The 22292-nt window shown below is 39.8% G+C and overlaps 1 protein-coding gene across 1 annotated transcript; it reads right to left on the bottom strand.

The window, feature by feature from the left end:
* Window positions 1-585: 585 nt before the first annotated feature.
* LOC148398362 (golgin subfamily A member 7-like) lies at window positions 586-15339 on the bottom strand. Its single transcript, XM_088376420.1, has 6 exons — window positions 15212-15339; window positions 14425-14550; window positions 12267-12419; window positions 11437-11538; window positions 10412-10464; window positions 586-4580 (listed from the first exon to the last, which is right to left on the bottom strand). Exons 1-5 carry the CDS (start codon window positions 15218-15220, stop codon window positions 10423-10425), a joined length of 432 nt encoding a protein of 143 aa, XP_088232546.1. The 5' UTR covers window positions 15221-15339; the 3' UTR covers window positions 586-4580; window positions 10412-10422.
* Between the last annotated feature and the right edge of the window lie 6953 nt (window positions 15340-22292).

The following is a 22292-nucleotide window of genomic DNA, read 5'->3' as shown; positions in this document are numbered from 1 at the left end:
TTGGCAAAATGTAAGAAAAGCGACATCAACTCGTGTAGCACAATCAACAATGTAAAGTTCTGCCTTTTTTTTTCCTGCTTTATTTTCACATTCTAACTTGAACCTTTGCAAGCTGACACTTACCACCATCATTTTTAGGAGACCATTAAAATCATTAACATCTGAAACCGTAGAGATGTTTTGCCAGACAACAGTCAACATCACTTGTTTGTGTGTAAGGCAACAAATATTGGCCATTGAAGAATATTTCTAGTATCTAGTTTCTAGTATATAGTAGGTTCTACCTTTTTTTTGCTTTATTTTCCCATCACAAACTGGAACCTTTGCAAGCTGACATTTGCAAAGAACCATTCACGCTTACCATCATCATTTTCAGTCAAAAAATGTTTGACACCCCTGCCGCAGAGAGTCAACATCACTTCTTTTTCCGTGTAAGGCAAAAAATATTGGCCATTGACGAATATTTCTTGTGTCATAATATAGTAGGGTCGTTATCAAGCTGTAAAGTGAAGCACAACCTACAAATCGAGATAATCCACAGGTTACCGGGGGTGAACAGCAGATGCAATAAATGAAGCACAGAAATGTTTTTTTATTTTACATTTATTTAAGAAGTAACCTTACAACAATACTAACCATAAAGTTTAGATGTGAAAACAAGTCCTGGACTAGCAATTTATAGCAATGACTTTAAATAATCTCTGCAAGTAATAACATAAACATCACTTAGTCACTGCAAAAATTTGGAAACCCACAGACACAGTTAGCCACGTGACAAATTCAAACAGATGAGGTCTCAAGACTGCAGCAGTTGTAGCTTTGTCATGGTTCTCTGAGAATATTACCTAGTTGGGTTTAAGAAGGGAAGGGAAAAAGAAACAGAGGAAAAGAGAGGGGAGGGCGCAAAGGGGAAAGCAGGAGCTAAAGTACAACAATCAACTGTCAACATTGAATCAAAAATACATGCATAACAAAATTTGCCTGCTATACAATGAGTTCCCCGACAAAGTAAGGTAAAGCAGAGTAATTTTGGATTGAATACTGTAAAATGGTGGATTTTACTTCATAATAAAATTCCATTCACTGTAAGGGACAACATGCTTGTGCTTATGTCATAACATTGCATAGCTGTTTTCAAGCATGGCCATCACTGAAGCCAATCTCAGGACAATAAAATTAAATTAAGAAGTCAGAGAATTACACAATCTTTCTGCATATTCTTGTAATTCCAAATTGAAATTCAAAAATCCAACAGTTGTTCCTCTGCAGTCAAGACCACCAGTCACCAAAGTAGCCCCGAATCTGAACCAACCATTCTGTATTAATATGCATACGGTACTATCTTCTGATTTTCGGGATAGTGTATTTCTTAAATATAGTAACTACCAAAACAAGTTGTTACCTCTTATCAATCTCAAAAGAATCAGAAACCTGTCGCATATTTCAGTTATTAAAGATATATGATCAACATAAAGACAATTAAAAAGAGTAAAATATGTATACATTTTATTCATTTTAAGATAACCTTTAAACGTCAGGTACATAACGAAACCTCACCTAAATAAGGTAAAACTATACATTTCTAAAGTCTATTTTTTAATTATATTACAGAAAATATCAAATATGGATGAAGTCGTACATTCAGATAGTGTCTATCGAATCAATTAGACCACCCCTTTAGGCGATTTACCATTTTGAAAAGGAATGAGGAATTCCAGACTGAATGCATCTTTTTTCAACCAATATTTAAGCCAGCTCACTAGAGTTTTCCAAGAAGCCAGAAATCAATCAAGCATAACTACCAACCCTTAAAAGATGTTTTTCTGTTCAGGAATGCAAGTTAATAACTTATCTTCAGCAATAAACAATAATGACCTTTTCTATTTGGGGAGGGCAATAAAGTATTACTGATTACATTTCAGCACTAAATATACCACTTTAGATAAAGTAACATCAATAGTTTAGAAACACAAAAGTAATATCCATTATTCTCTAATTTAATTCAGGTTAGCTCTAAAATTAGAAGGTGATCTTATAAATTTGTCAAGCATCTAACCTCAATTGAGATCTTTAAGCTTGGCTTTTTAGTGTACTGTTTGGTAAACAAATAATAATAAAATAATAATAATAATACTAATGGGGAATCACACTCCTCAGCCTCCCTGGTAAGGTCTATTCAGGGGTGCTGGAGAGGAGGGTCCGTCGGGAGGTCGAACCTCGGATTCAGGAGGAACAGTGTGGCTTTCGTCCTGGCCGTGGAACAGTGGACCAGCTCTACACCCTCGGCAGGATCCTCGAGGGTGCATGGGAGTTCGCCCAACCAGTCCACATGTGTTTTGTGGACTTAGAGAAGGCGTTCGACCGTGTCCCTCGGGAGGTTCTGTGGAGGGTGCTTCGGGAGTACGGGGTGCCGAGCCAACTGATAAGGGCGGTTCGGTCCCTGTATCACCGATGCCAGAGTCTGGTCCGCATTTCCGGCAGTAAGACGGATTCGTTCCCAGTGAGGGTTGGACTCCGCCAAGGCTGCCCTTTGTCACCGATTCTGTTCATAATTTTTATGGACAGAATTTCTAGGCGCAGCCGAGGCGTTGAGGGGGTCCGGTTTGGGGACCTCAGCATCGCGTCTCTGCTTTTTGCAGATGACGTGGTGCTGTTGGCTTCTTCAGGCCGTGATCTCCAGCTCTCGCTGGAACGATTCGCAGCCGAGTGTGAAGCGGTTGGGATGAGGGTCAGCACCTCCAAATCCGAGTCCATGGTCCTCGATCGGAAAAGGGTGGAATGCCCTCTCCGGATCGGGGATGAGATCCTGCCCCAAGTGGAGGAGTTCAAGTATCTTGGAGTCTTGTTCACGAGTGAGGGGAGGATGGAGCGTGAGATCGACAGGCGGATCGGTGCAGCGTCGGCAGTAATGCGGACCCTGTACCGGTCCGTTGTGGTGAAGAGAGAGCTGAGCCAAAAGGCAAAGCTCTCAATTTACCGGTCGATTTACGCTCCTACCCTCACCTATGGTCACGAGCTATGGGTCGTGACCGAAAGAACGAGATCTCGGATACAAGCGGCCGAAATGAGTTTTCTCCGCAGGATGTCCGGGCTCTCCCTTAGAGATAGGGTGAGAAGCTCGGCCATCCGGGAGAGACTCGGAGTAGAGTCGCTACTCCTCCACGTTGAGAGGAGCCAGATGAGGTGGCTCGGGCATCTTATCAGGATGCCTCCTGGACGCCTCCCTGGGGAGGTGTTCCGGGCATGTCCCACCGGTAGGAGACCCCGGGGACGACCCAGGACGCGCTGGAGAGACTATGTCTCTCAGCTGGCCTGGGAACGCCTTGGGATCCCCCGGGATGAGCTGGATGAAGTGGCTGGGGAGAGGGAAGTCTGGGAGTCCCTCCTAAAGCTGCTGCCCCCGCGACCCGACCCCGGATAAGCGGAAGAAGATGGATGGATGGATAATACTAATGGGTGGTCAGCATGTCCGCCTCGCAGTTAGGAGGGTGTCGGTTCGATTCCACCTCCGACCCTCGCCGTGCTGAGTTTGCATGTTCTCCCGTGCCCGCGTGGGTTTTCTGCGGGTACTCCGGTTTCCTCCCACATCCCAAAAACATGCTTGGTAGGCCGATTGAGCACTCCAAATTGCCCCTCGGTGTGAGTGCGAGCACGGATGGTTGTTCATCTCTGTGTGCCCTATGATTAGCTGGCAACTGGTTCAGGGTGTCCTCCACCTACTGCCTGATGACCGCTGGGATAGGCTCCAGCACGCCCGTGACCCCCGTGGGGACAAAGCGGTACAGAAAACAGATAGATGGATTATAATAATGACAATAATGATAACTAGGGTTTGTTTTAGAGCTACAACTAAGCTAATCATTAATAGTAACAAAAATAACAACAAAACAGGCAATCATCAAACAGTTTTTACATTACATAGCAGAGGACAGAAATAAACACCAAACGAATGACGCCTATTAGACATCACCAAACGCTTTGTAAGGCACGGTATGCAAATGATAAAAGCCTTAATAATATTTCATGCACATTATGAACAGACCAGAAGCAATGTGCGTTCACAGAACTACAACTTATGAAACAAGGCATTTAAAAAGAAAATATTCCGATTACAAACAACCATGGCAGTGCGATTGGAATGTCTGAGTCTGACAACAATCAGCATGTCAGTTATCCTTGGAGAGATTACAAAAAAAGTAACCATAAAAATGCTCAGCAAAACAAAATGGATAGCAGACTTTCAGCATCATAGAAAAAATAAATAAGTCACGTCTGCTGGTTTTGGCGTCATTGTTCAAATAGGATTTGTAATTCTGGTCTAAACCAAATAAAAGCTTATTTGTCATTGGCTGAAGAGATTTAGTGCTAATTGGGGAATCTTGTATTGTCACAGAGTTTTCAAGCGATGCTTTTGAGTGGCGTTGACTGCTAAACAGCAAACAATATGTTGAATACTGTCATTTTAGGGCAGCATGTGGTTAAGAAAGCAGATTGTTGAGACGCAGGAGAGTACAGGTGTGCCGGGTCCTTGTGTGTAGTTTGGGGGGATTGACACAGAAGCTCTCTTCAGAAAGCAGCTCCTACAAACACAAGGTGACAAAATGAGTTCACGCTAGCATTTACATTTACTTTATTTGTTGTTTACCCACCAGTCAGTCTGACTAGTGTTTGCTGAGAGTTACTCACCAATCAGCATTTACACTGGCCACAATTTTGTAGTAGAATAATACGCTTATGCCCAACCAACCCCCGCATTTGGTAAAACAGGTCGAAGAACACGCAGTAAATGCTCCTTTCGTGCTGGTTACGGATGAGTGGGTATGTCTGAGTGTGTTGCAACCATGTGAGGGCGACTCAGGATCAAAATAGCAGACACGTGTGGCTTTTCCTCCTTTACCTCAGTTGTTCTTTCTTTAGTCAACAGTCAAGTGCACATAACATTGTATAAAAAGGTTGGTCAAGCCCTACTTACCTTGTATGAAAAACGAATAAAGGTTGTAAATGAAGGTGTTTGCCTGTACAGACTATCTCGGGCTGCGCGATTCATCGAAATTCAACTGCAATTTTGATTACACTCTACCATTACAAAATTGGCATAACCGTAAATTTTTTTATGCATATATCCAGTCAACATTTGCATTGCTTTAAAAAAATGTACATTTAAATTTGTTTGGTCCATAAGCAACTTACATAAAATTAATGTTTCAAAGAAATTTGTCTACATATTAAAAAGATTTCTTGTTATGTATCAAAAATAAACAATCGTTTTGAATAATTATGATTAAAATTATTATCAAAATAAGCGGGACACATCCCCCATTTTTCACAGAGCCCCTGAAATTCATAGCACTTATAACAAGCTTCAATTATTTACAGATTTTTGCTATTCTAGGCCATTCCTATTCCCCACAAACAGCGGGGTCCACTCGGGACAAATGGTGGAGTGAGCAAAATTGCTGTGGCAACGATGCAAACTATTTACAACAGACGATGCACTCTTGAAGCAAAGCACATGATGCCAGAGACACAAATCAGCAGATATTGAAAAGCTGTCTGCGGTTGACAATTTTACTTTGTTGTCTCCAATGAATTCACATGTAAAACAAATCACAAGTGTCAGTGATGGGAAGGCGCAAGACGGAATGAGCACGTTCAGTGGCGGATTATGATTTCTCAGCCAAGCTACCCTCATATTTGGAACACCATTGTAGAATGATTGAGTTCGTGTTGACTTGCCAAGTCACTTGCTCTTCTTGAGCTTTCATGAGGTAAACCACAAACGAAATAACATCACCGGTTTGGGGCCTATTTTCTTCTGATTGCAATGGGGGGGGGGGGGGGTAAGTACCGTTTTTTTCGGACTATAAATCACGTTTTCTTCATAGTTTGGGTGGGGGGGGGACTTGTACTCAGGAGCGACTTATATGTGTAATTATTCACAAATTTTTACTTGATCATTAACACATTACTGACTTACGAGTATAGTTGATCACTTCACATGTTATTTTCACTTTAAACCGCATGAGGGCGCACTATGGCTGTGGTATAATTGCAGCCTCACTGACATTGAGTTCCATTCACTGACTTCCGGAGTCAGGAGATTTTATGATTTGGAGTGACACAGATGGTTCTTTAAACTTGTTATTTATGTTATAGTTATTTGATATATAGTTTATTTAGCGTAGCAACGTCTATGTTGTTAGACTTCAGTAGTTTCTAATTGTCTAGCAAGGCCGTGAAGGCAGCAGGGGGGACGGGACGGGAAGGGCAATCCAGAGTGCTTGCTTATAGCACTGTGTTGACTCATATGTTGAGCACTTGTTTTGTAAAATAAAGAGCCGGTTACCAAACCCACGTCTTGCCTGGTACTTTGGTAACGCTACAATATAGTTATATACGTAGATCTGTGGAATAATTGGAGCCGCAACTGACGACGAGGCTGATGACGAGGCTGTCGTCAGCGGCGCACGTAGTTCCGGAGTGAACAGCTGTTTATTTTGTTTTTTTTAAGTGGCACAGCGGATGAAGATTCCGATGGATTTAATGATTTGGAGTGACACGGACGGTTCGTTAAAATTGTTGTTTATATTACCGTAATTTCCGGACTATAAGTCGCGGGTTTTTTTCATAGTTTGGGTGGGGGGGCGACTTATACTCAGGAGCAACTTATATATGTTTTTTTTCACAAATTTTTACTTGATCATTAAGACATCACTTACAAGTATAGTTGACCACTTCCCATGTTATTTTTAGTATAGTTGATCACTTCACATGCTTTTATATCTTTATCTTGAACATATTCAAAACATAAAAAACAGAGAAAACATCAAATATAGTAATTAACACTTTAAAGCACCATATCCAAGTCCACTGTCTGCTGTATGTACACTTGCTCCATTTTTGCTCCTCTTATATTTATTATTATTATTTATTATTATTTGTTTATTTATCATTTATTCAACACTCTTATTTCTTCATTGTTTGTGCCTTCTTGGGTTTTTTTGTGTTGCTTGTATGCATATGTGTACTATCTCACCGAGGGATAGTGGGAACGTAATTTCAATCTCTTTGTGTGTCTTAGTATATTAAAAAAAAAAAAAAAAAAAAAATCTACGATAAAGCAGACTTTGACTTTGATAAAACAACCAAAAAAAATTATATTTTCAGACGAAACTGGATGAGGGCGCTCTAAATTTCACCGTTGGCCGTGACTCATCAACTGGGTGGGCTTAAGAAAAATGGCACCAAAAAGAAATTCATATTTTGCAGGTTACAAACTTCAAGTTGTAAAATATGCAGCTGAAAACAGTAATCGAGCAGCAGAAAGAAAGTTTGGAGAACCGTGACGTACCAATGGATTACTATTTCAAGTGACGTCAGTAGCGCGGCGCGGCGGTTGTTTACATACAAACGTGCCCACATAAGGACTACCGGCATCATTAGCGGTGATCATTTCTAAGTGACACGGAGGACAAAGAGTTTGAAGGAATTAAGGATTTGGAGTGACATAGAAGGTTTGAAAAACTATGATGGCTTTTACGCACGCCCGGTCCTACTCTACTGAGTCGGGGGCCGGCGCTCGGCCGAGTGGCTGTCCGCGAACGGTGCGCGGGGCTCGGACATGGCCATTACGCACGCCCGATCTGTCTGGAAGTCCACGCCGCCACACGCTTGGAAGTTTGTTTTGTTTAATAAAGAGTGTGGAATATTTTGAAGTGCAAGCGCCCTCAGCCGTGCGCACCCATTGTTGACAAAGAACGATCGATGGATTTAATGAATTGGAGTGACACCGATGGTTTTATAAACATGTTATTCATGTAATAGTTGTCCTTAATCACTCTATATGTTACGTCAGGCCCGTTCTCAGCTCTTTGTTTGAGTTTGTCACGTTAGCATACCTATCGTTTAGCCTGTTGTTGCTATTTAATGAATTGGAGTGACACTGATGGTTTTATAAACATGTTATTCATGTAATAGTTGTCCTTAATCACTCTATATGTTACGTCAGGCCCGTTCTCAGCTCTTTGTTTGTGTTTGTCACGTTAGCATACCTATCGTTTAGCCTGTTGTTGCTATCGTTTAGCCTGTTGTTGCTCGTGCATGACTGTTTTTGGTGTGGGATTTTGTCGAATAAATTGCCCCCAAAATGCGACTTATACTCCGGAGCGACTTATATGTTTTTTTTCACTTTTTGGGGCATTTTATGGCTGGTGCGACTTATACTCTGGAGCGACTTATAGTCCGGAAAATACGGTACATTTATTTGGAATATCTAGTCTGACGTCAGCGGCGCACGTAGTCAACAGATGTTTTTTTGTTTTTTTAAGTGACAAGACGAAGATTCCGATGGATTTAATGATTTGGAGTGACACGGATGGTTCGATAAAATTGTTGTTTATCCATCCATCCATTTTCTGAACCGCTTAGTCCCCACGGGGGTCGCGGGCGTGCTGGAGCCCATCCCAGCCGTCAACGGGCAGTAGGCGGGGGACACCCTGAACCGGTTGCCAGCCAATCGCAGGGCACACAGAGACAAACAACCATCCGCACTCACACTCACACCTAGGGAAAATTTGGAGTGCTCAATCAGCCTACCAAGCATGTTTTTGGGATGTGGGAGGGAACCGGAGTGCCCGGAGAAAACCCACGCGGGCCCGGGGAGAACATGCAAACTCCACACAGGGAGGGCCGGAGGTGGAATTGAACCCGCACCCTCCTAACTGTGAGGCGGACGAGCTACCCAGTGCCCCACCGAGCCGAATTGTTGTTTATAAGATTGTCATTTGATATATAGTTTATATATTGTTAAATGGGCCTGTGGAATAATTTGAACTGCAACTGACGGCGAGTCCAACGTCAGCGGCGCGCTGCACACGCGCCGCACACGCGCCGCACACACGCCGTTGTTTACATAAAGGATGAAGAATTTTATCGATGGATTTAATGATTTGGAGTGATACAGAGAGTTTGATATAACTGTTGTTTACATTATAGTTATTTGTTATATAGTATATATACATCGTTATATGGGTCTGTGGAATAAAATGAACTGTAACTGACGACGAGTCCGACGTCAGCGGCGCGGCACACACGTGGCGTTGTTTACAGAAAGGACGAAGAATTCGATCGATGGATTCAATGATTTGGAGTGACACAGATGGTTTGATAAACGTATTATTTATGTTATAGTTATTTGAATAACTGTTAATGTTACATCAGGCCCGTTCTCAGCTCCTCGTTTGTGTTTATGTCACGTTAGCATACCATATCGTTTAGCCTGTTTTTGCTGGTTCATGTCTGTACTTGGTGTTGGATTTTGTCAAATGAATTTCCCCCAAAATGCGACTTAAACTCCGGTGCGACTTATATGGTTTTTTTCCCCTTTATTGTGCATTTTATGGCTGATGAGACTTGTACGCCAGAGCAACTTTTAGTCCGAAAAATACGGTATATTCTCCACACCTATGAAAGGCTAAGTGCTCTAATGTCCAATTTCACAAGACAAAAATCATGGTATACTTTGTAAGTGCTCTTATGTCCAATTTCACAAAAAGACAAAAATTATGATATTCTTTATAAGATATACTGCTGACAAAAAGGAAAAGAGCAATTTTGACTAACACACGATAATTATTCGGTCACGGCTGAGACATAAATACAGAACGAATTCTTGTGTGTTGAAATGACATTTCAACATTTTAGCTCCTTGGCTTGGCTCACACTCCCGACCGGTGCTCTCAGTGAGCTTAATTTGCATATACATTTACAGTCCTCAATGAAGTGACAAGCCACTGAGCAGCAGCTATGCGAATGTCATAAACTAGGAAGAATGATCCTTTTAATGCTTTAATGGAAGCGAACCCCATGATTATGAAACAGTTCACTCCAAGTACAAGCAGATGAGGAGACTTAAGCCTGTTTGTGTGTGGCTGAAGGCTCCGTCTGGGTTATGTGCGCTTGATCACTGAAGGTATTACTTTTTGAACCAGGATTACCTTAACCCGCTATGCCAGATGATTTCTTTCATAAATCCATTTGGGAAAGATTTGATAGCTATTAGGAAAAAGGTAGGGAAATAGTGCGTGTCTGGGCAAAAAGCTTCAAAAATGTGATCTAGAAAATAACTTCACAACTGGTTGTTGTTTGCTGAACATAGTTGTTGTATTAATACAGCACTATTTTTTTCTCAATTCATCATGTTATACTACTTCTGCATTTGTTTTGAGTTACTGTCACGTGAATGACTATAGAATTATAAAATATCAGATTTAATTTGAATATACTGCCAAACTTTAATGAGAAAATGCCAAAATAAAAAGTGGATAACATCTGGTCCCTTGTGTCAATGAGTTAAGACCAATACTGTTATTTGTAGTTGTTCTCGTAAAAATACCAAGTGTTTGACACTCACCTTGGAAATTTCTATCTAGTCAGGCTTCTCTCTTCAAAGATAGTGACCTCGATCTCAAACAAAATTAGTCAAGAAAAGGCATTTTAACGACTTTTGGCTTTAATGAAACAAAATATCTCACAATTGCTCGTGTCACTCAAGTTGAGCAGTTATAAAAACATTGCACAGACTCATTTCTATTCTCCAACTATTTTGGAAGGACGAACTGCACAACTGACTGATTTTTGAGGGCTGATGTTGCTAGATGATGATCTGGCAATTCTTTTGTTGATGTTGAAGTGTTCAGGTGATACATTCTTGTCAAATACCAATAGGACGCCTTTGCCAAACACAGCATAGAAGCTCCTTGGCGTTGGCGAAATAATCCAGAACACTCTCGGCCCAATAAACTCAGCGGCAAGGGTAGTTACAAAGCTCAGCTGAGAACAATTTCAGTTATATTTTTGTTATCCCTAATCTCCTATTGCCACTCAGTTCCATTTAATTAGAATGTTGCCTCAGTCTGAATTCCCCAACACATGCAGCCAAAGCCAATAATTTTATGCAGCTGCTATGGACTACAAACAAATTTTGATTTGTGTTTTTTACTTGACACCCCTATACAGTGCTGGGTTTCTTGTAAATTGCAGACACTAAAGCTTTTTATAATTTATATTCAGGAAAAAAAAACAGTAACGTCCTCAAGTTAACTGCAACTGGGTGATTGCAATGTGAGCAATGCCAAACATATTTCCGAAAGGCATCTTTTATTTACTTATTTATTTATTTTTTGCTATCCATACTAAATGATTACCAATTTATTGGCATGAATATATATTTGTTTTGTCATGTAATCTGGTGATTTATTAATAGTTATGAATAGGAGATTAAGTTGATGACTGCAGCCTTTGTTTTGGGCTATGTATCTGTTAGTTCAGTCTTAGCCAATTATTTTGAAGCGGCTGGAAAAATATTTCAACCAAGGAGGAAAACAAACGGAGTGTTTCGTCTCAACTCATATTGACACTGAAGAAGTAAAAGGATACGACTCGGAGGCCTCTTTCGATTGGGTCGGTGAGCAAGAGACCTCTGGGTGCATACACCTTGTCATTCTGCTCCTGCACATACTTTGCAATCTTTTTTAAAACCTGTAAAGAGAACACAGAGGACAATTTAAAACACTGCACATTGCTCACAGTTGGAAAAATGTGAAAAAGATGTTTAAGAAATTAGAATTCAAGAAAAGATAAGGTGATCATTAGAAATTTCAACAGGTTTCTCTCAAAAGTTAAATAAAGCTTTGAAGCTGAAGAGTAAATGTAAAAATGAGTTCTATTGTTGTTTCACATGTAACATAATGTGTTGTGCTCAAGACGCAGTGGTTTGTAAAAACTTCTAACAATACAGATTCTAGAATTACATTATACAGTGGTTTGTAAAAACTTCAAATTATGTAGAAGTGTCGTACAAATTCGAATGCTGTCAGACACACTCTGCTGGGTGACTGAAACCAAACATTGCATCTGTATGAAAACTGTGTTAATTTCAAACATTCAGATGTTGTTTTGCAAAGAAAATAATACATAAATGCTATTTAACTTAAAATGTGTGAAGGAACTCAAGCTTAAGAGAACCACTCTAAAGTCATTTGATTTTTCAATAATTGGGGGGGGGGGGGGGGGGGGGTCTGATGATAATATCAACCAAGGTAGATTGAGTTGGTCAAAGTGAAATGTTGAAAATGTAAATTTGTTTCCACCTAAGCCTTTCGGGTTTAGAACCTGACACACAGGGGTGTGGGTGACAAACCTGGCTTAAATGTCAAGTGTAGAAATGGCTAGTGGTTGCTCTTTATGTCACCTTTTTTTTCACTCACCTTTTCATAATGCGTCTCCATACACAAGAACACGGTATAAGCTGTTAGGCAGGCCAGACAACCTTCAATGTATGAGTGGCTTCCAAGTTTCTCTGCCTCAGCATAGAGGTTATTTAGAGTCCGCACTGTCTCCTCAAACTGCTGTTTGTCCATCTTTAACACATCATTTGGGGGGGAGGAACACATAACAAAAATATGAAGACTAGAAAATGATATGGAAAGCAGTAACAATTTACATCCTATAAAATAACAGATTGCAACCTTATACTTTTGGTTCGCTGTCTCCAGCTTCGCGTTGTCAGAGATGCTAATCCCGCACATCATTACTCAGTTTTGAAACAATGACTTTCATTAGTTGGACTGGATGATTTAAAACTTCACAGAAAGGCTAAGATGCCCTAAAAATGTGTTCTTTGAATGTCATCACCTATCAAGAGACTGTTAAGTGAAAACACACTGTAAAAATCCAGAATGTTCCAGTCTTATTGACTAAAATAAATAGCTTTAAATCTCAGTTACTCTGTCTGTAGGCTGCTCAATTATAAACCTTGCCATGACTAGCTGACATTTAAATGGGCTTCTCGACGCAGATGTCAATATTGGACTAACAGCACAGGGCTGTCCAGAACTGATTTTGAAATCGCTCTTGTGTTACTGGGCAAAGAAAGAACCTTCAGACCAGACAAGCAGGCAGCAGAGGGAATCTTGCTTTTCTGACAACTTTCCAAAGTTCTGCTCCCGTGTGCCTGAGGAATGTGGCAACAGGCCCCAGACATCAGTGGTCTAAGACGCATTCGCTACATGCTTTGTTCTTCCTTTATTTTCCAACTCAGAGACGCTGATTCCAACAAGTATTCTCTGCCAGGGCATCTGTCCATCACATTTTGGACCTGATATTTAGCATTCCGACAAGATTACAAGTGAGGATATTCTTCTTATTACAAATGTCAAGACAATGAAACAGTAACCTTAGAAAAGTTTCACAAAGTCCATAAGTCAACGGTATTTGATTTGAGTCAATAACTCTTCTTGTGTGCTGCAATTTAGCTGTCAAGATGTCACTTGCTCTCTTTGATACTGCATAGCTCCTGTTTGGTCACGATGACCTGTTTCCAGCCAAGATTGTTACACACAACCACTCTTCATGCTTGACCTCATCCAAGACATGAATACAAGACCTGACAGCTATCAAAAATCAAACTGGTACTTTTTTGTTACCTTCACTGCACCGCAATCCCTCTGAGGGGCAAACAATTGCGGCTGTTGGCAAAGGTAGCAAGATGAGTGTTCACGTCAGGGATCAACAGGGTTCGTTCAAGGTCGCAAATATACACCAAATGTTTCAGTCATTTTTCTTGTCGCAACTAAAGTTTGAGCATGTTTAAAATGTGACAAGAAAAATACAGGTAAACGTATGCCGAACATTTGCGACCTTGAAAGAATCCTTACTCCCTTCTAAAACCCCCACAAGTATTTGTTGAACAGTGGAATAGGGGCTTTAGTTAGAAAAGATGAGCACAAGAAATCCCTACAATGCTAAAAAATACTACTACAATCACATTTAAACCGCTGTAGTGTTTGTTCAGAGTGAATTTGACCTAATTAGACTTGATTCATCCTTTTTCATATTTAAAGTCAGAATTCAAAACATATTTGTGTCACTGACCAAAGGAATAAAATGTGATATTTTATTGATCATCAAGCATACCTTTTCAGCAAAGAGTTTTTTATTTTTAGATTCAATACGTTGGGAGTAAATCCTGGACTGGTCACCAGCCAGTCGACCACTATGCTACTAATCAGTAATATGTAATGTCTGAATTTGTGTCCTGGGTGGTAACCTCATTTTGGATCAAGTATTAATTTACCTGATAATTTGCTGTTCATAGCTGGCGGACGTCAATTCAACCAGACTTCTGCGAAAAGTGTATTTATGCTGGTGTTTGGAACTAGATTATTTTAGCAATTAACATTGACTTCATCTGTTCTGTTATACTTGCTGCTACTTTTAGTCCGCCTCGAGTGATAATGACGCTTATTACAAGTGTAGTTTTTTTTAGCTGCCGTGGTGAGGACAATTAGTTACTTGGAGAAGACCTGCATCGCAGGAGGATAATGTTTAGAAAACAATCAGACACATAAAAGCAGCTCCTCTTACCCTGGTCTCCAGCTCAGAAGGGAACTTGGTTTGAAATTGACATACAGTGCCATTAGTATAATCCCTCTGTATGAAGACTTTAGCAGCAATTGCAGCCTGCTGCCTAATGGGATGTAAACTATGAGTCTGTGAAAAAATGAGATGGAAAGTTCAAATAATAAATGCATCACTTCATCAAATATTCATAACAACACTTTTTTTTACACATTACTTTCGTTATTGCTCCAGTTTTTACAACGTTATTGTTGTGTAAACATTACAGTGCTACAGTGATTTAAGGTAAATGAAACATACCTGTAGTCACAACAATAATCAAACGGTTTTGCAAAATTGTTGAGATTGTTCTTTGGTAGCTAATAAGACTATTAAAATGTCTGCACATCTGTTGTAGTAAGGTTGCCGTCACCATTCTCGCCGATGGCATCAAAATGCAGCAACTCGCAAACGATAACACAACTGCTCGGGCCGTTTAAATACAATATATTTTATATAGTTGATGACAAAACAAAGACAAAATGGTCATCTGATGCCCCGTTCGGCCAACTCAGATCCACTGTTTACAAGAAAAGAAAACACTTGAACTGCTAATATGGTTGAAATAAAACACGTCTTTTTCTCTACATTGAAAAATTCTACACCGATAAAATATATCGGCAAAATTGGTCGGTTTCTAAATACAGCCAATCGGTTTAATGATAATATCCCGGCGGTTGTTTCTTTCCTTGTTACGAAAAATATCAGACCAACGAACGTAAAAGTATGCGTTTGACGACATTGCCTCACCCACCTCTGCCATATTGTCTTCTGCCTATCTTCCGTTTTCTATGAGGTGATCTGTACAATTGATACAGTTTTCCGTGCGGGAACGTATGCAACATAACGAATGTTCCTAGATACCCGGGTACGGGAGTTTGCATTAGCGTGGGACGGTAATCTTCCGTCAAAAAAAAAAAAAAAAAAAACTACGGAAATGCTTTTTCAATTTAATTTATCATATGGACGAGAATCATTCAAGCACGGGACTCAAGAGATGATTCTATAATCTGTGACGTCACCGAAAATATTCACACATGCACCAATTACCCAATTTAACCATATTTGTATGAAGAGTATTATTTAATAATTACAGATACAATTAAATGTTTCTTCCTTTAGATAGAAAATGCAAGTATCAGCTTTGAATCAAACAGGCCCAGATTTTACATGGAGTATGTAAATTTGTTAGTAAATTAAGACAGCAATCATCCTTATTTCTGTATTTATAATTCTTGTGACATTTTTTCTTGGTATTGTAAAATGAGTGGCTTGGCTCAATAAACTAAGTGATGGGTTGACTGCCTTGCTTAAGGGCACATTGAAAAGTTGACAGGAAGCATCTGAACATTTTTCTTTTCTTTCTTATTTTATTCATACACAGCAGCACCCAAATTGTTGTAATAATCTTAAACCCAAAATAACTCAATCAGTTCTGCTCATCAAGTCAACACCATGAATTGTGGGGCAGATGTTCAGAGACATTTTCTGACAGATACATTTTCAAATATAGGCAGCTAATGGAATTTCTTAGTTGTTTAAATTCACACTTGATGTGTTGACAGGCATTTTAGAAACCCCAAAATGTGTCATCCATTAAAGATGATACATTAGCAATAATATCTCTCCAATACTGGTGGACAACGTGAACAGTTCTGCTTTTCGTATTACTTTCTCAACAGTTGAATTAAATATTGTTGTTGTCGTTGTTGTTTTTAATATCTGCCCTATCATTGATGTTCTGAATGTGCCAGTGAGCTTTTCTGCAGCTGTGACTCTGTACGTATATACTCTTACAGTATAAAAGACACAGACAAAAGTAATCCCCCCGGTTGCTTGAGTGTCTGGTGTTAACGTGACTTCACAGTTTGAATGGTCTCACATCATTAGCAAACAACACATAGCGGCCGAGAAAATCTGGACCATTCCACAGTCGTCCAAACTTTGAATAATCATGATCATGCTTTTTCTTTGTTCTCCTTACTCCAGACCACGCGCTGACTGCCATGTCTCAACACTTACAAAGTTAAAAATAGAACAAAATTGCTTATAATGTAGTTAAGATTGGCTTAAGACAAAAAAGGTTCAACTTGGTTTGATCTGATCACGTGTTTGCAAGATTTAGCTATGGTATGAGGGAACCAGAACATTTTGGCTATAATTTTTAAAAAAAATTGTTGTTCATCACAAAAAGAACACCATAACAAGGATAGTGGAAGTGTTATGCTTTGGGGTAGTTTGCTATTTTTCTTCAACTGTAACTGGGGCCTAAAGTCAGGTGGAGGAAATTAGGAACAGTTCAAAATAACAGTTAATGTGAGCACAAATATTCATGCTTCTGCTTGAAAGCAAAAAAAAGTCAAGGAACTCCGCCGTAAATGGTGGTAGGGGTGTACAGACACCCCTTTAACATGATTTTTAATTTGATTGGTTAATTCAGAACACAGCCACATCCCAGATATGAGTGTTTTCATATTTGTGCATTTTTTCTCTCAAAATGATTTAAAACAAATATCATAGTTGCATTGGACATGTTACAGAGCTAATCAATAGTGGAAAATATTTTAAAATATTTTTATCTTGGTCCCTCTTTTTTATTACATCACAAAATCCTGGCATTTACCCAGGCGGTGTGTAGACCTTTACATGCACAAAATTGTCCTTTGTATTTTCCCTGCAAATTCATAGACTTTGATTTGCAAAAGCTGCAACCGGGGGTGTCTCTTACATAATGTTCCCATGTAATTGGAAGCATACAATACTGCAGTCAGGAAGTAAGTGCTCTGAAAGTTTATTTGCCAAACTGACTTGTTCATCGAGCTCTCTGCTTGAGGAGCTGAGCTCGTGACGAGTGGTGGCGTGCCTTTCACCACTCAATTATGACAGCTGGCATTGAAATTGGTGAAATAGCAGCAGCTCAGCCATTCAACCGTATGCCGTAAAACTGCTGGCATTAAAAATGAACTGATGGTAATGCCAGGCAAGGTTCCAAACTCCGCTATGCCTCTACTTCAATAACAAAACTCACAGTTAATGGCGGAATATCCAGGAGGAATTTCACTTAACGCTGACTGATTGAATAGGTGATTGATTGTCTACAGCTGTGGAGATGGGACTAAATGATCCACCAGAATTCTGTGATTAAGAGCAATAAAAGCAAATTAATTACAGTGGCACATTCAGAATAAATTTTTACACTTGGTAATTTAAATATGTCAACATGCATTTTCAAACCAGCATCTTGACATAATAACCCAAAGAGGTATCAGTACGGGATGGATGATGCAATGATGAATTATACTGTAGCTAAGGTTCATGAAACTGTTGATATATGTATCATACATATCAGTGCAAATGCCCCTCTTCCTCCCACCTTGCATTAAATGAGAATGTTGTTAACTTTAGGATCCATCCCTCCATCCATACATTCTATCCATGCATTCCATCCATACATTCCATCCATCCGCCCGTCCATTTTCTGAATTGCTTATCTTCACTAGAATTGCATGTGTGACGATTGTTGGCATTTTTGATAGTCCTCCTATTTTTTCTTCAAAAATTGTCATTTTGTGGGGCAGAAAGGTCAAGTCAAGTCAAGTTTATTTATATAGCCCTAAATCACAAACAAGTCTCAAAGGGCTTCACATATACGTACATAAAATTGACAATTATTCTCAAAAGTCATACTATATGTTGAAAATGTCGCTAAATTGGCATAACAACAGAAAGCTAGTCACAAATGTAGTTCGCTCATTACATAAGAATGTGAACGCACCAGTTTAAAAGAAAATACCCATTTTTTTTAAATTTTGAAACTTCATAAACACTACAAGAGCCTCTCAGAGACGAGATTGAATGCGGCCTTCAGGATGTAAGTCTAAAAGCGAGTGATATAGGCTACATTTATAACTCTTAACACCACCTTTTGATTTTGACTCTCAAAATAAAAACATTAACGACAACGATGACAATATTTCTGAGCCTGTATGAATGCAGTATTTGAATTTCTGAAGTGCTTTGCTAACATTGATTCAGTTTACATACATGCACCTTGAATCACAAGGCCTGGGCGCAGTACAGGTGAAAATTGGTGATTCGTACAAATGTTACGTCAAATGTAAGTATTGCTTCACTGCATGTTTTCTGGCAAGGGCCGCCTTGGAAACCACTCTCCCCTGTGAGGGCTGGTGGGGGAGAGACCACTAATGAGCGCCATTTGGGTACTTCATTTACAACACATGGGGGTTATATCCTACGACAATGGTTTTACTGCTGTACAGGCAACTCTGGCTGAAGCTGAACTCTCATGGAAATGCTTTAATCCTCCCTCTATGACTGTGCCTCTTTCTAGTTCGAAAGAAACCACAGCTTAGTCATTCATCGAAACCAATTGTGCTTGAAAGAACTTTGTGAACAATTGAGTCTGATATAATGTGTCTACGGAACTAAACTTTTGGTACTTTTTAACTTTTATCTACCTACTTTACATCAACAATACATTTATATTTAACTAAATAGATACAATTAGTGCTGTCAACAGTCACGCCCTGAGCGTGGGACTCATTCATTTCTCACTTATGTCACGCTCTCGTGCTTTACATACATAAAGTAGGTGTTGTAAGTAAGGTAGCTGCTGTGTTGTGTCTGTTGTGTCATCTGCTATGTTATCTTTGTTTGACCTTTTGCCCGGACTTTGCTATCTGTGTGTATGGACAAAATAACATCCATCCATCTATTTACCATACCGCTCATCCTCACGAGGATCGTGGGTGTGCTGGAGCCGATCCCAGCAGTCACTGGGCAATACACCCTAAATTGGCCGCCAGTCAATCCAAAATAACATTTTTAAAATACCGCATGTTCTCATTGCACATCATTTGTCCTAATTGAGTGAGGCGCCATCACATGAAGCCACATTCGGAGAGATTTGATGCAACATCCTGGCTGATAGTTTTGACAACCAAACTTTGCAATACCTCCCCCCTCAAGTTAAAATAAAAATCACTTTTGATTTACTGTGAGTGTGACCTCACGGTTCCACATCAGTAAAATGATCTGTAGGAGAAATAAAAAGTCCTCTCTAGTCCCATCATGTGCCTCTAATTTGATTTGCAAGAAAACGCTGCACAAAAACAACCAATCAAAACCAGAAGTCATGACTGACAAAGTGTCAATCATTTGCTGTGCACTCATGGCCACATATGTAAATAGAGGGCACAACCCTGTGGCCTCCTGCTGACCTGTTACCTTGGGCTTCAGAAACTGCTGAAACCCTATTGCACAGGTGTCAAACTCAAGGCCCGGGGGCCAGATACGGCCCGCCACATCATTTTATGTAGCCCGCGAAGACAAATTGTGCATGAAATTCGTGTCATTACTATAATTGCAAATTGTCTTCACTTTTAATAATATCTTTTTTTTTTAAATATTTGACCAGTTTTTACTCATCTGATTTAAAAACGAGTTATTTGTCAGTTTGTTTTGTAGCTTTTATTGTATATAATATGAGGTGGTCATACATTTATTTGGGTTGACAGTCATAATGGCCCTCCGAAAGAAGCTATGACTACAATGTGGCCCGCGAAAAAAAAGAGTTTGACACCCCTGCCCTATCGGAATATCCAACTCCCTAAAAATTAAAAAAGAGCCCATCCCTCATTTACCAACAACTGGGCACAACACTAGCAATCAGAAGCTGAGCTCACACAAATGAGAGAATTCAACAGCAATTCAGAATTAGCAACATTTCTTTTTGATTTGTAAATGATTGCATACATTTGTATATTCCCCCATAAATAATTTTGTAGTATTATTGTAGGGCCTCGGTATCCCCCAGGAGGAGCTGGACAAAGTCCACACTAGACACTATGTATAAATTCATTTATTTGTAATAATTAATTATAATAAAAGTGTTAAAGTCCCACCACAGGTCCAAAGTCCCATCTGCATCCCTACATCCATTCATTCATTATTTCATTTACACTCATAATTGTACTTAAAAAAAAAAAAATCTTTATCTAAATCTGTAGCAAATGAATGCTGCTGACATTTTTGTTTCGAAACCAGCATATGAATGGAGCACTGTGGACGTCATCTGTATTTCATGCCAGTCACACATTAGTTTTGTGTACCACACACTAGTCCATGCCAACCCAAATTAAATCTGTCAAGACATGGTATTATTACCTCAACTCCATGTGATTTACTTGCATCAATTATGGTCAAAAGCATACATTCAACAACATGAAATGAAAATCTGAGCAGTTACAATATGTTCCCTAATATTCCAGGGAAGACTATAAAGGCAAATATCCATGCCTCTAAATATTTATTAGCTGTTTAATATCCTGTTTAGGGTGTCTTTTTTTTTCCTTTTAAATCAGTGCCTCAATTGAGTCACTGCTTCCAGTAGGTACCCCTTCCCCACCCCTCTACCATCATAGGATCTCATATATAGTATATAATTTTGTTTGAGTATTTGTCCACAAACATATTTTGGAAGCTGCACTAAATTATACTTACAGATAGGCAAAATCTCCCTAGTTATGCCATCAAAACATAGTCTTCATGCTGGGCATGCTTTGGCTTAGGAGTCAGATTACCTCATATTTCACTCAGCAGTTTGAGGCACATTAATCATGACATTTAAATCAAGACAGTTTTACAGTGTTGTGTGGGTGCATGTGTTTGTGTACACGCGTGTGTGTGCGAGAGAGGCTTATGACCCACATAACTCGATTGCTGACTTAAACCAACGAATCTAAAAGTCCAACTTAACAACCAATAATCGTTGCAGCTGAGCATTCCTCCACAGCTCCAATGACCAAAATGTTCCTTCACTAACTCAGCAGGCTTTCTGGCTAAGAGTCATTATACTGAGGTCACCCAATATGCACATGCACCACATAATAATTTAGTGTTACTTTACATCATTTTGGTAGAATGTTTTGCTACCACAATAACTGCATCCTTTTTGTAAGGAGGCCAACATATATTTGTACGTCAACATTTGGCATATATTTTCAATTCAGTGTTGTGTTAGTATCATGAATACTATTATCCATCCGTCTATTTAGTCATGTCTTTACTAAGTAGAGAAGCCTGGACTAGGTTCTACACAGCCAATTCATCCAGAGGAATCTCGAGACGTACGTACCCTGACCAACAAAAAGACAGAGTCTTTCCAGTATGTTCTAGGTCTTCTCTGTGGCCTCCTACTGGTGGGTCTGGTCCAGAAGATCTCACCAGGGAGGCGTCAAGGAGATTGAGAGCTGTCTCATAATTTTTGTCCGTCCCAAAATATATATATATATCTTTGGTGGGAGGTCGATCCCAAATTTTCCATTCTTTTTAGACATAATGCCCAGATGTCCCAATGGCTTGGGAACCATGTATTTTGCAATTTAGAATTTATCCTCTAACCATGTCTGTGTGTACTATTTTTTTCAGGTGAAAAATATCTTGGTGGCCAGTGAGAGAGAGAAAGGTCTCATCGGTCGGTCAATGCTCATGAAAATGCCATGTACAATGACCCTGAGATCATCCCCCAAACAAGTCTATGGGTTCTGTTCATGGGGCGCAGCATAGAGGGCAGGAGAGCGGGGGGCAGAGAAGGGGGGGGGTCCTATATCCATGTGAAACCTGCCCAAACAAAGACTCCCTGTTTCTGGGGCCAGACAACCCCCAACTCTGCAAGCAAGATAAATAAATAAATACAAATGGAAAAAGAAACCATATACGCCCACTGAAAAGGCCCGCAAGAGAGTGACTGACAGACAATTGAAAAGACAAATTGTTACATTGTCTTTGGGTGGGGGTGGCCGAGGAGTTGATGC

This window comes from Syngnathus floridae, chromosome 5 (assembly GCF_059516105.1).
Source record: "Syngnathus floridae isolate MCC-2025c chromosome 5, RoL_Sflo_1.0, whole genome shotgun sequence".
Lineage (NCBI taxonomy): Eukaryota > Metazoa > Chordata > Actinopteri > Syngnathiformes > Syngnathidae > Syngnathus > Syngnathus floridae.
The sequence above is the reverse complement of the archived record's forward strand: the minus strand, read 5'-3'. Positions and strand labels throughout refer to the sequence as shown.

What these genes read in the sequence shown, in the direction of transcription:
- LOC148398362 (XM_088376420.1), bottom strand. An exon ending in CTTCTGAGCTGGAGACCAGG is followed by an intron (nt 12,420 to 14,424) that starts GTAAGAGGAGCT and finishes GATGTGTTAAAG; the next exon opens with ATGGACAAACAGCAGTTTGA. An exon ending in TCGAAAGAGGCCTCCGAGTC is followed by an intron (nt 10,465 to 11,436) that starts GTATCCTTTTAC and finishes ATTTTGTTTGAG; the next exon opens with ATCGAGGTCACTATCTTTGA.